Here is a 14,572-nt window from a genome sequence, read left to right on the forward strand (position 1 = left end):
TTATTTACAAGCAAATTTTTTTCTAATTTAGGTGAATGATCAAATAATTTTGATATTTTAGCCTGGTGGAGTGAACATTCGAAAAATTATCCAGTTCTCGCTGCCATGACACGTGATCTATTAACCCCTCCGGTGTTTACAGATCCTTTAGAGTCTTGTTTTAGTGCAGGTACTAGGGTGCTGGATGACAAAAGAAGCTGCATGAACGATGAGAGCATAGAGATGTGCATCTGCTTCAAGGATTGGCTAGATGCAGGAGATAGATTACAAGACAAGGGAGGGCATGATGCTACACCAGATATTTCACCCAAAGTAGATGATGAAAGTCATGAATGATGATTCATGAATTTGACTACTTGTATAGAATTTTTTATTTTTTCAAATTATTGTAACTTTTTTTAATTTTATTTAATATATTTGATATTTTTTAATTTTTTAACAATGTAATTTTGTATTTTCAATTTGTAACCATATTGTATTTTTTATATTTTATTAATTTATTCCATTTTTCTAATTTCATTCATCCAAGTATCCAATGATCCAATCATTGTATTTGTAATTTGTACCATTCAGATTTAAATGAAATAAAATTCCTATTTTTCTTCCAATTTGTTATTCCATCATTCTTATTTCAATTTGGTTAAGCATTTTTTTTTTCCATTTATGTGTTAGATAACTTAGATTTCTCATTTCTTAATTTTTTAAATAGTTCCCAATTCCCAAAGTTCAAAGGAAAGTTAAATATTTTAGTTTTACAATTTTACGTCAAAAAGAATTCAAAATTTTCAAAAAAAAAAAAAAAAACAAAAAAAAATGCAACATGGTTCGGCCCAGGCCCAGCCTGGCACGGCCTGCAGTCCGGTCCAGCCTGGCATGGCCTGCAGCCCGGTCCAGCCCAGGCCTGCAGCATGACATGGCACAACACGGGCCTACCTAGGCTTGGGCCGTGGGCTGTGTTGGGCCGACCCCCAAAATTTCCACCGGGGAGGGCGACATGGCCCGCGGGCCAGCACCCGCTGCCCATGGGCCGGGCTGTGCCGTGCCGTGCTGGCCCGACCCACTTTACACCTCTTGTCATGGCTAGAAAACAGTTGATAGGAGGTAAAAAGGTCAGAAGCCATAGTCATCGTCAAACAGTCGCCAAGTACTAACCATAGCATATGCCTATGATAGTGAGACATCATCCTTGGCCATAATATTTTGCCTAGTAATATCATACGCAGATTGGATTTTGTTAATAACTCAACACCCTATTTCTTTCTTCTAGTTTCCTATATGTTTCATCATCTTTTGTGCTCTCCCAAACCACTGTTTCCATTAAGTCAATTTCTTGCTAGAGTGATTTCAGCTTAGAGCAGTATATAGGTAAAGGTTTCTCCCCCTGCCATAGACCATTCACATCATTTTCAGTTTGTGTGCTCTAGTGATAATACATTTTGAGAAAAGGACTGTGCAAAGGAGATTTGAGATAGTGTTATAGAGTTAACCCACAAGTACTGCTAATTGATGTAAGGTTGCATTGAATTCACCAACCATCCTATGATAGTATAATTCTCCTACATCCAATTCTCATAGGAGGGATCATCCTCCTTGGTCTTATTACTACCTGAAATAAATCCCCATTTCCCTCTACTTCAGACACGAATTCTAATTAACTATGACCAAGCCAGATAATTTGTTCTGTCAAGTTTCACAGTTGTCACAACTAGAAGAGGATCTATAGAAGCTCCCAGACCTAGTTCGGACCCTTGCCCTGCTTGATCTCTACTCTAGAGTTTTCCATAAGTCCAAAACTTCAAAAGGAGGTTTTTAGATAGTAAATAATGATGACTGAAAACAATTAAAGCAATCATTGACCTGAATAGGAGCCAAAAACTAGGGTTTCACTCATCCCTACAACTTGGGAGAAACCTAAAAACTAAAGCTGCTCGTGGTACACCAAATCTTTGCTCAGCTTGGATTTATCTCAAAAAGGGTCCGAAAGCATCCTTTAAACCCTGAACACCAAGTTCAAAACACCTCTAGGACTCTTAATTTGAATTTCTCCAGTTGGCTAGGGTTTTGAGTAAAATCTCCAAGAAGCAATCTTGGGCATCAATCTGAAGTGAAAAACACTCCGGGAATCCTCTACCAACCAGGCCGAATGAATCTCTGACCAATCAATAACTTATCTCTCCATAGATACTGTTATGGGATTAAAAGAAAGAGAAAAAAGGTAGGGTTTGCTCTGATCAATAAGAAAACTGTAACAGCAAAGGGTGCTGTGGTTATTGAAGAAAACAACAAAATAAGAGATGAGAAAACAAAGCAAGAAGAGGAGAGAGAGAGATGGGAGAAGGAAGAAGGAGAAGAGTTAATTGTACCTCTCTCTAGCCCCTATGATTTCTTTTATTAATCCAAATACTAACAGATGAGGCAATTACATGAATGGCTCCAATAGGGTGGCTAACTTGATAAGCATAAAAAGAAATAAGAGGCCGATATACTTAAGGCCCATTACAGGAAAAGATAACATAAACATAAAATAATAAAAAGTGTTAGTGTAGGGGTATTTCTATCTTTATACTTATGTTGAGGTTGTTGATCTGTAATATTATATTAGAACTAGTGTCCCTCACTTAAGTAAGGGCACATGTGTCTTTTCCATTATGTTAGTAATATAAAACATGTTTGGCTGAATGGGAGAAGTGATTTTTTTTTTCCTTATTCGATCCAGACTTTTCTTTTCTCCTTTTCTCCCCCTTTCTCTCTCTCTTTCTTCTTTCTTCTTCTCTCTTCTTGGCTGTTATCAGACTAACAGAACTCAAAGGCAGGCCGAATTATAATATGGTAACAGAGCACAACTAAGCAACTTGGATCTGCCTAGATTTCTGTTTTTTGCGCACTCAATCTAGGGTTTTCTCTTGATTTCTCTGCCATTGATTGGAGATAAGGGAAAGGGCTGAAAAGGAGTGGTCGCCCTCTTCCCTTGGAGGTTTCGATGCCTCCAATTGTGCTGTTCATGGTCGGTTGCTGTGGTTTCTAAGAAGCCCTCCCCTAATCGATGAAGAGAAGAGGGCTGATTCGTGTGGTGCATTGGGTGTCTTGTGTGGTTTGTTTTTCGGGTGATGAGGTAAGAGATTTCTATGCATATTTTTGTTATGGATCAAATAGGAAGTATGTTTCAGATCGTATGATGGGATTTCAGACTGTAGTGTGTTAGGGTTTATGCTGTTTTGTGTGATTCGAAGGGGGAGTGGTTCTCATATAGTGGTGAGATTTCAGGTAGTCGTAGGGTAGGGTTTGTGGTGTAAAGAGTACAACTTTCAGCAATAACAAGTGTTGAAACTAGTGTGATCAGTGTGATCAAGTAGTGTGCATGTGCCGAATTCAGTAATAACAGAATTCAACAATGGGAGATAACGATGATAGCAAATCTAATGTGATGATATCTACTGACTACCTAAATGTTCAAATGACCTCCATTAAACTGAATGGAGAGAATTATGTACCTTGGGCTAAATCCGTAGAAGTTTTTCTGAAGGCAAAGAAGGTGAAACACATAAGGGAGGAGAAACTCTCCACTGATTCTCATGAGTATGAAGACTGGGAACAAAAGGATGCACAGATTATCATGTGGTTATGGAATAGTATGGAACCCAAGATTAGTGTAAATTTCATGTTTCTTGACACTGCCAAAGATGTGTGGGACCATGCTAAGAAGTTGTATTCAGGTCAAGACAATACAACTAGAGTATATCAGCTGTATCAGGAATACTTTAATCTGCAACAGGGCAATCAGAGTCTTGAGGAGTACTATGCTAGTATGAGAAACATTTGTAATGAGTTGAATGTTTATCACCCCCCCCCCACTTCTGATGTCAAAATTCAGCAACAACAGAGAGAACAACTTGATGTGACTCGATTTTTGGTGGGGCTGAAATCTAAGTATGAACCAGTGCGGGCTCAGATACTAGGAGGGTCAGCTCTCCCTTCCTTGGAAGAGGTGTTTGCTCGACTTCGGAGATCTTCCATTGGATCTACTGAGAACTCTGATGTCTCTGATAGATCAACCTTTGCAGTGTCAAGGGGCTGTGGTGTTAGAGGTGGAGCTCGAGGAGCTCAGTCTGACCGTGGTGGTAGCAGTGGTCCGGTATATAGCCGAAGTGGTGGTGGTGGACCTACATATAACCGTGGTGGTGGTTGTACTAGAGGTAGAGATTCAGGGGGAGCCCATGGCAGAGGACATGGCTCGAGTCCGAGGAGATGTACTCATTGTGGTATGGATGGACATACCATTAATTATTGCTATGACTTGCATGGTCCACCCTCAACTTGGGCCAATCATGCCCTGACTAGTGACACTAGTTTCAGACAGGAGAATCGTTCAGCTAATCAGATGCCTCCTATATCCACAGATGTTCCTGGAAAGGAGATGGTGAGTATTCCCCGTGATGAGTATGAGAGGTTTGTCCAATCCACATCTCAGCAGAACATGACTACTTTCGCACACTCAGGTATGGCTTGTTTGGCATCCACACCCAATCCCTAGATTATTGACTCTGGAGCCTCCTGTCACATGATTGGAACTCCAGGTGTGTTTTCTTCCCTCTCTCATTCCTCAACATCACAATCTGTTACCCTTGCTAATGGTTCCACATCCTTGATTTGTGGTGTTGGCAATGTTAACTTCACCCCCTTATCTTTATCCTTAGTTTTGTATGTTCCTAAATTTCCGTTTAACCTTATGTTTGTTAGTAAGTTGACCAAGTCACTCAATTGCTCAATTACTTTTTACCCTTATGTGTGTGATTTTCAGGATCTCAAGACGGGGATGAAGATTGGTAGAGGGCATGAAGCCGGTGGGTTGTATTATCTTGACGATGGTGGAAGAACATCAACAACTCTCCAGCTATCTCTCTCTCCTCTCCAGTGGCACTGTCAATTTGGTCATCCTTCGCTGAAAGTTTTGAAATCTTTGGTTCCTTCGTTGAGTCAACTTTCTGTTTTAGATTGTGAGTCGTGTCAGTTGGGGAAACACCATTGTGATCCCCTCAGTCCTAGGGTTGATAACCGTGTGTCGAGTCCTTTTTCTTTGGTTCATTCAGATGTTTGGGGTCCTTATAAAGTGATGTCATACAATGGATATCGATATTTTGTCATTTTTTTTGATGATTTTTCAAGGATGATGTGGCTCTATTTAATGAAAGAAAGAAGTGAATTGCTTACCATCTTCCAAAAATTTTATGTTGAGATTCACAATCAATTTGGTGTTCACATTAAAATTTTTCGTTCTGATAATGACCGTGAATATTTATCTTCATCATTTCAAGAATACTTGGACCAACATGGCATTATACATAAGACCTCATGTACCTACACCCAACAACAAAATGGGGTGGTTGAGAGAAAGAATCGTCATCTTTTGGAGACATCATGATCCTTCACGCATCACATGAATGTTCTCAAACCCTTTTGGAGTGATGCGGTGCTTACTTCTTGCTTCTTGATTAATCGGATGCCCACGTTTATCCTTAATGGTCATTCCCCATTCACTACTTTGTTTCCCACCTTGTCTCCGTTTCCTCCTTCTCTTCAGGTTTTTGGGTGTGTTTGCTTCGTCCATAATCTGGGCACCGATAAGGACAAGTTAGATGCGCAATCCATTAAGTGTATCTTCATTGGCTATTCCCGGACCTAAAAAGGGTAGAAGTGTTACCATCCTAGTTCTCGACGTTCCTTTGTGTGTGTTGATGTTATTTTCTTTGAGTCTACTCCGTTTTTCTTGGGGTCCGGTGATGCTTCTTCCTCCTCATCACCTCCCCCTCTTCCACTTCTAGTTGCCGATTTTGTTCCCTTTGTTCCAGCCATGACCAAGTCCTTGCCTTCAGTGCTGCCACCTGTTGAACGCCCACCTATCCGTCAAGTGTATACACATCACCCACATGTACCGGCTGCTACTCCTCCGGCTCCATCACCATCCACAGATCCAATAGTTGTCTCTGCACCAACCCCAAACCTAGTATCTGATCTTGATCTTCCCATTGCCTTGCGGAAAGGTAAACACACTTGTACCCTCCATCTTATTTTTAATTATGTTTCACTCACTCACCTTTCCGCTTTCCATCGCCAGCTTATCTCTTTGTTATCCTCAGTTGTTGTCCCTAAGGATGTCCAAGAAGCCCTTGTCTCTCCAGGGTGGTGCCATGCAATGGAAGAACTCTCAGCTCTAATTCATAATCATACTTGGGACCTCACCACTCTTCCTCCCGGGAAGCAGGTTGTCGGTTGTAAGTGGGTTTATACTATTAAGTATTTACCTGATGGTAGTGTTGAGCGCCTGAAAGCTCGATTGGTTGCAAAAGGGTACTCCCAAACCTATGGTATTGACTACACAGAGACCTTCTCCCCAGTTGCTAAGATAGGTTCGACTCGTGTTGTGATATCTCTTGTTGCTATGTATGATTGGCCCCTCTATCAGCTTGATATCAAGAATGCTTTTTTGCATGGTGGTTTGCTCGAGGAGGTCTACATGGAGCAACCACCGGGGTTTGTTGCTCAGGGGAAGGAAGGTAAGGTATGCAGACTAAAGAAGGCTATATATGGGCTTAAACAGTCTCATCGAGCATGGTTTGATAGGTTTAGTGAGGTGGTAAAGAAGTTTGGTATGAAACAGTGCCAAGTTGATCATTCCGTTTTCAGTCATGACTCTCAAGCAGGAAAAATCCTATTGGTGGTGTATGTAGATAATATTGTTATTACCGAGAATGATAAAATGGGCATTGACAGGTTGAAGACTTTTCTACAGTAACATTTTCAAACAAAGGACCTTGGTAAATTGAAATATTTCTTGGGGATAGAAGTAGCAAGATCTAAGCATGGTATTAATTTGTGTCAGAGGAAATATGTGCTTGATTTGCTGGAGGAAACATGTTTGTTAGTTGCTAAACCAATTGAAACACCTATGGAAACAAATACTAGGCTGAGCAGTGATATGGGTGAAGTGTTTGAAGACCTTGGTAGATACCGGCGACTTGTAGGTAAACTGAACTACCTAACCATTACTCGGCCATATATTTCATTTGTAGTTAATGTGGTAAGTCAGTTCATGCAGAAACGTTTGGTTCCTCATTTGGATGCGGTTCTAAGAATTGTGAGGTATTTAAAAGGGGCCCTTGATTGTGGTTTGATATACAAAAGTGGTGGAAAACTTGAAATAGAAGGGTATGTTGATGCTGACTGGGCCGGTTCTATGTCTGATAGGGGGTCTACCACAGGCTATTGCACTTTTCTTGGGGGTTAATATGGTGACATGGAAAAGTAAGAAGCAAACAGTCGTGGTGAGAAGCAGTGTAGAGGCAAAATATAGAGCTATGGCACATACTGTTTGTGAATCAGTGTGGCTAAGGAACCTTCTACAGGAGATAGGATACAATATTAACACTCCAATGAAGCTCTATTGTGACAATCAGGCTGCAGTTCATATTTCTTTTAATCCGGTGTTTCATGAAAGAACCAAGCACATAGAGGTTGATTGTCATTTTGTGAGAGAGAATGTGTTGAATTGAGTGATAGACACTGCATATGTTAACACAGGGAACCAGTGGGCAAACTTATTTACAGAAGGGTTGAGTCGGGGAAGAGTGGACTACATATGTAACAAGCTGGGATTATATGATATATACTCCCCAGCTTGAGGGGGAGTGTTAGTGTAGGGGTATTTCTATCTTTATACTTATGTTGAGGTTGCTGATCTGTAATATTATATTATAACTAGTGTCCCTCACTTAAATAAGTGCACATGTGTCTTTTCCATTATGTTAGTAATATAAAACATGTTTGGCCGAATGGGAGAAGTGATTTTTTTCCCTTATTTGAACCAGACCTTTCTTCTCTCATTTTCTCCTCCTTTCTCTCTCTCCCTCTCTCCCTCTCTCTCTCTCTCTCTCTCTTTCTTCTTTCTTCTTCTCTCTTCTTGGCTGTTATCAGACTAACAGAACTCAAAGGCAGGCTGAATTATAATAAAAAGAAAAAGGCCCATCCGGCCCAATCTTTCTACGGTGTAAACATATCCATCCAAAGATTGGACTACATATGTAACAGCTGTTACCACCTCTTAATCATCTGTCCTATTGATTTTTGTTGTTGGTATTTTGGAAATGTTCTCTTTGTTTGGGTGCAGGTGGTCTTTGCCTTTTTGACTCTTCTACCTTTGTGCGGCCAACAAATCAAGGAAGAATCTTGTGGAGGTGTGTAAGAGCTGTTGTAATTTGGACAATTTGGGAGGAGAAATGCAAGACTTTTCCTTGAAAAGGAAAGAGGTGAGGTTGAAATAGTGGATTGTATTGTATACAGGTTTATATATTGGGTCAGATCTTTGGATGTTTTCTCTTCCTCCCATGATTACATTTACAGAAATTGGCAAGCTATAGCAAAAAAGTTCAACAAAAAAAGACAAAATCTCCTGTTTGGATGCCTCCGGAAATTGGGTTTGTCAAGCTGAACTAGGATAGTAACTGTTTTGGAAATCCGGGGCCATCAGGAATAGGGGGAGTATTCAGAAATGAGGATAGATACATTATTGCTTTATTTTTAGGACCATCTGGGATAGATGACTTGGTCAATGCTGAGTTCCAAGCAGTCCTACGAGGGTACAGTTGGCTATAAATTTGAATATTAACAAATTGGCTACTGAAGGGGACTTTAAGATTGTGGTGGGGTAGTTGAAAAACCCAAGTGCTGTAAGTTGGACTTACTGAGAGGCTATCAAGAAGTTTAAATGGATGTCTACCAATATGGAAATCAGGATTCAGTGGAAATGGAGGTCGGAAAAATGGGTTAGTAGATTACTTGGCTAAACAAGGGGTAAACAGGGATTTCTTATTTTGGGGCCAGTTGTATTTTTTTTTTTTTGCTTTTTCTCTGAGGCTGCATCTCGTGCCTCAGTTTGGCATGCTTCAATTGTTGTACTTGTTGTATATTTGCCTTTGATCGTTTAATAAATTCCCATTTACTAATAAAAAAACTCGTGGTTCAAATTACTTCAGTGTATTTGTTGGCTCACTTGATTTTTTTTTTCAATCGAACATATCAGTCATTCCACGATCACGGTCCACTTTAGAATCCAGTGATTTTTGTGAATGAGAGAGCACCACAGAAAGTGACGAGATGAAACAATCTTTATTTTCTCAAAATCATTTTTTATATACAATAGTTTAATAGATCAATATATTTACACGTTTAAATTACTAGGTTAAATATTGGTTGCCAAAACAATGCTTGTCTTGATAGGTCAACACTTAGGTGTCACATAGGTGCCTTTCCTATACTGTTATAGAATTGACATTACCTTTTATTATTGTTATCATTATTATTACAGAAAAGTACACTGCACCGCACTGCAGAATTTTGAATTCCACTGCAGTCTTGCGCAAATCAAAATAACAAACACCCCCACCCTAAAACACCAGCCTGTGTATTTGGCATCAATTCTGAGCTGGCACCTACCCCAACTGTACTGTGGGGCTAAGAATTCTTAGGGTGTGCTGAACAGTCATTATCCCTTACTATTATTTGATTACTTCATGATTTGAATTTATCCTATTTGTTATTCTGAGCAGTCATTCTCCCTTATTATTGTTTGATTACTTCATAATTTGAATTTATCCTAATTGTTATTCTGAGCAGTCATTCTCCCTTATTATTATTTGATTACTTCATAATTTGAATTTATCCTAATTGTTGTTCTGAGCAGATATGCAGTCATTTTCTGTTTGGTTTTCCCTTCGACTGGGAAGACTATACCAGTTACTTTTTTGGGAATGAATGTAGTACTGATTCTGGAGGCGCTTTGACAAATATCAAGGGTTTCGATGAGACAGAGGTGCACTCGTACAACAGTACAAATCATGATATGCCATTTCACTTGTTGGATAAATACCCAGTAACTGAAATACGTGATTATTTAATATCCATCACTGGTAACTCTGGTAATTCTGCACTACCAAGTAGTATCTTTGCTGATATAATAGAAAAATGCACCAACAGTATTTCGGAAAAGGCTGGAGAATTGGTTCACATGTTTATAAACGGTTCTAATACATCAACATCTTTGTCTAGTTTGTCAGCGGAAGCTTCAAGAAAATGTAAGAAGGCTAACTTAAGACAAAATGAGATCGACAATGATATCTTTCCTGCCACCAGTGGAAGACTTGAATGTGAAAATGTAAAATTAGAAGATCAAGGTAACCTCAATCATGATGGTTGCAATGAGACTAAAAGTGAAACTCTGAAAGATAAGTTCACAGTTCAATCAGATGATGTCCTAGAGAATGCACCAAATGATTCTTTGTTCCGAGTGAAAACAGAACTTGTCCGCTTATCTAAGGTAGAGCTGGTTGAGTCAAGGTCAACTTCCAATAGAAATGGTGTAAGAGGGTCTGGTCTAGATGTTTTAAAGAGAAAAAAGAGAAGTTTCTCAACAGTGGAGAGTAATTATCTAACCAGATCTAAGAGGTTACAAAATAGGGAAGAATTGAGTGAGAATCCACATGGGAAAGAGGGGGAAGAACAAAGGGTTTGTTCTCAGGTCTCTAGAGAGGTGTCGGTTCTTCTTAAATGGTGTATGAAGGATGGGGTAAGGAGCAATGTGGGGACACGTCACGGAAAGGTTGACCGAGCTGTTTGATTGGTCATAATTGGTGTTTTATGTTATATTTGTTATATTTGATTGGTCATGTGATGGAAATGTCATGTAAATCCATTGTCAGATTGAAGAATTCACGGGAATTTTTTTTTTTTTTTAAGACGGCCTGAACAACAAATACTAGGCTGAAAAAATTCAACTATTTCAATTGAATTCGACTTTGTGAATGATATTTTAAACGTTTTTCAATGTAAAGTTAAATGTGCTAGTATATGTAAATGAAACAGTCATATATCTTTAATTTTCTGTTTTATCCTCTTGCGTGGATAATTAAAGGGAAATATTTTTGGCATATCAAATCCAGTTTGTATCAGGTCAGGCTACTCAATTTTTGCTAGGTAGGTATATAAAGTTTATAAATGCTCAACTGCTGTCAGTTCCGGATTTAAATCACCATAAATTTTAAAGAGGCCAAATGATATGAAAATTGGAGATGTGTTTACTATCATTTGAAACCCGGGATAGGGCGAATTAACGTGTCACACGGAGGAGATCACTGCTGTCAAACTCAAACATGGATGATCAAAGTTTTAAGAAAAATTTTGGCGGTCTTAAACTCGACAGCCTGGGATGTCACATTTAATGGGACGAAAGCAGCCCTATTTAATTTTGGAAAAGTACGGATAACTCCAATGCAAATTCTACAAGCTTTCAAAATGTCAAAAATTCACATTCTATACCAACTCCCGCCCTGAGTTACTTAACTGTATTTTGGGCCTAAAAATTTTAACCCTGGGTTTAACAGTCATTCTCCCTTAATTTTATTAAGGGTATGAAACACTATCGTTAATTTCACAACCTATTTAACAGTCATTGCGTTCAGCTGATCATTGCTTGTAAAAATGGTGTCCAAGCAAACCATCATAGAAGATTGAAAATCTCGATCCTACAGTTGTAGCCTCTAAATTGGAGTCTTGTCAGTCATGCAGTAATGATGGTGTGCTGAATCCTCGATCCTCTTAATGAATTCCCTATGTTTTTAGCGGAAGATTTTGCCGGAGGATATTGCTCCTGACAAAGTGAGGAGCGATAGGATTGGCAATTTGAGACTGGTGAAAGGGGAGGATGCCTCAGCAAGAATGAGAAAGGAAAATACACCTTAGATATGGTCTGGTTTCTGGCATAACAATTAACAAGGCGAAGAGTGCCGGTGACAAAAGCTAATGGCTCTATTCTTGAAGTGTTTTATCGGTTGCATTTTATCAAAGTTTTTGTTTCTTGGGGTGCCCTGCCCGAGTATGGTATTCAAAAAGATTACTTCAAGTTGGCATTGGTTATGGACGCGGGGGAAAGGTATCCTCTAATCCCTGTGTTTTTGGCTTATTTCTACCATGATTTAGATATCGTGTCCTTCTCCTTCTCTTGGAAGGTAGTTGTAACTCATATAAATATTATCGCAGAAAAAAAGGTGGGTTGGCTACGGTGTTTCTATTTAACCATTTTGAATGAAAATTTGGTAGGCCTGCGTTAATTACGCGGTCTTATATCAACGGGTTGGAAGACTGCTATTGAATTTGAACATACTTTGGAGCTGGTGCGTTTGACACCAATGGAGACAATGACCTGATCATGATTGTTTGGGGGCGGTGCATCCACTCTTCATCGGGGATAGAAATCTCTAATTTTCTTTTTTTAACCTTATATAATCACCTAAAAATATTTCTTATTGATACGGAAATTTCGAATAATTTAAGAATTGGATTATTTATAATAATTTAGGAGTATTATAAAAATAAAATTATAGAATCTTAGGATTTTAAAAATTAATACTAAATCCATAAATATTTTACTAATTTGCTCTCAGATTCGGAGCATGATCAGGAAATTATATACAAATTCAATTTCCGCTTCCGCCCTGTCTTCAATTTGGGGTAAGAATACTTTTTCGTCCCCACCGTCAAAATCGAAAAAAAACCTGCTCCAATCAGAAACGGGTGAAGCAAGGTCTTGATTTTACGGGGGGGGGGGGGGAATTGTCATCCGTACCAAACCTATCCCAAATACCAATGGGGAATAGACAATGAAGCAAATTAGTAAACTGAGGTATATATAGGGTTTTAAAGTAATTTACATAGAATTATTTAGATACTTTTACTGGTATTTTGACACGATGCCTTGTGTCAAATGTAGTAAAAGTGGAAGCTCGGCAGGTTCTCGATGGGATATTGTACACGTGCCCTTGGAGAAGACGTTGTCGCCATTGTATTCTAGTAAGTCTTGAAATAGAGGGCGGTTGGGAGAATATTATTGAGAATGGTATTCAACATCTCAAGTAAAGACAAGTTCAGTAGGCCCTCCTGTGCTGATTGTATAAGCTGGGTCAAGATACTTTATGAACTGAAAGTCTTTGGTTGCAATATTGAAAAATTATTGAGACGGCTTGGATTCGTCTATGCTCCTTCGACCATTCAAAATTCTTTAATTGATATTAGGGTAGATAAAAAAGAATTAAAGGCCTTCCATATATATACTTTATTGTATCCATATATGTATTATCTCTTCTGAATTAATTTTTTTTTTATGTAGAATCAAACAAAATCATTTTTTTTTATCAACGACTATTATGTGTTGTTTGAACATTTAATGCCTAAAATATTATGCAAGTTGATGCAATACGAGATTTAAACCAATTGAGTAAACATTTATAAAGTTTATTTTTGAAAACCCATTTAGTATGGGTTCGGATGTAGTAGACACGTTTGATAAGCATAATCAGTGAGTATGTAATAGTTGTGTGATACAAGTCCCGATTAATGTGCCTTTTATCCAAACGTTTTTGTTCCATTAGATAAAAATAATGAAAAAGGAAAACATAAATGTATTGGGAGTTGAGACTCATTTACGTTATCATTTTTCATTATTTTTATTTTTAATTATTTTGACAAAAATTATAAAATAATGGACAATTTCTATCTAACGAAACAAAAACGTTTGGATGAAAGGCACATTAACTGGGACATATGTCATACAGCTATTACATGCTCACTCATTGTGCTTACCTAACATGCCTACTACATCCGGACCCAATTAGTACATATAGGGGAAGGATGATGCAGCACAAAATGAGGCTAATAAATTATATGCAAGTTGGGACCACTACAAGAAATGCAAGAAGCTGAGAAGACGATATTAATAATCTAACCGAGTAAGCAATTATCAAGTTATCATCAACGCAGAATTTCTATTTTAGTTTGAATTACTAAGTTAGCATCAACATAGAATTTATATTTTAGTCATTAATTACCTAGTTAAGTGTTATAACGAGATTTGTAAATTTATATTCAATTAGGACTTTCTTTTTTGAAGAGATTTAGTAAGATTATAATAAGGATCATTATAATCTATAAGTTTAAAATTTGATTTTAAACTTGTTGCCAATCTATAAGTTTAAACATTTACTGCCAAGCTATAAGTTTAAAAATTGATTTTAAGTTTGATGCAATACGAGATTTAGACCAATTGAGTAAACATTTATAGAATTGATTTTTGAAGACCCATTTAATACGTATAGGGGGAGGATGATGCAGTATGGAATGAGATTAATAAGTTCAATGCAAGAAACTGAGAAGACAATACTGATTGATCTAACCAAGTAATCAATTACCAAGTTATTGCCAGTGCAGAATTTCTATTTTAGTTTGAATTTACCAAGTTAGCATTAGCACGGAATTTCTATCTTAGTTCATAATTATCAAGTTAAGCGTTACAACGAGATTTTTGAATTTATATTCAATTAAGATTTTATTTTTCAAAGATATTTAGTAAGATTATAATGAGTGTTTTATTAGATTAGAAAACTTCTTTATAAGAGGTATAAGGGTGTAAAGAAATCTATATAAAGAGTAGTTAGAGAAAAGATAAGGGAGTTTTATATTGATTTTCTCTTGA

General features: G+C 37.9%; 1 protein-coding gene across 1 annotated transcript in view; it reads left to right on the forward strand.

Moving 5' to 3' along the window:
- The window catches only part of LOC148873162 (uncharacterized), a 30,685-nt gene extending 19,760 nt beyond the window's left edge, over positions 1-10,925 (forward strand). Inside the window, exon 4 of the mRNA XM_088980098.1 lies at positions 9,734-10,925. Within this exon, the coding sequence (XP_088836224.1) occupies positions 9,734-10,666 (933 nt within the window). The 3' untranslated portion in view covers positions 10,667-10,925. The remainder of the gene's footprint in view (positions 1-9,733) is intronic.
- The last annotated feature ends 3,647 nt before the right edge of the window (positions 10,926-14,572 follow it).

The sequence above is a fragment of the Nelumbo lutea genome, chromosome 1 (assembly GCF_056320005.1).
Source record: "Nelumbo lutea isolate HS-2025 chromosome 1, American lotus-T2T, whole genome shotgun sequence".
NCBI classification, from domain to species: Eukaryota; Viridiplantae; Streptophyta; class Magnoliopsida; order Proteales; family Nelumbonaceae; genus Nelumbo; species Nelumbo lutea.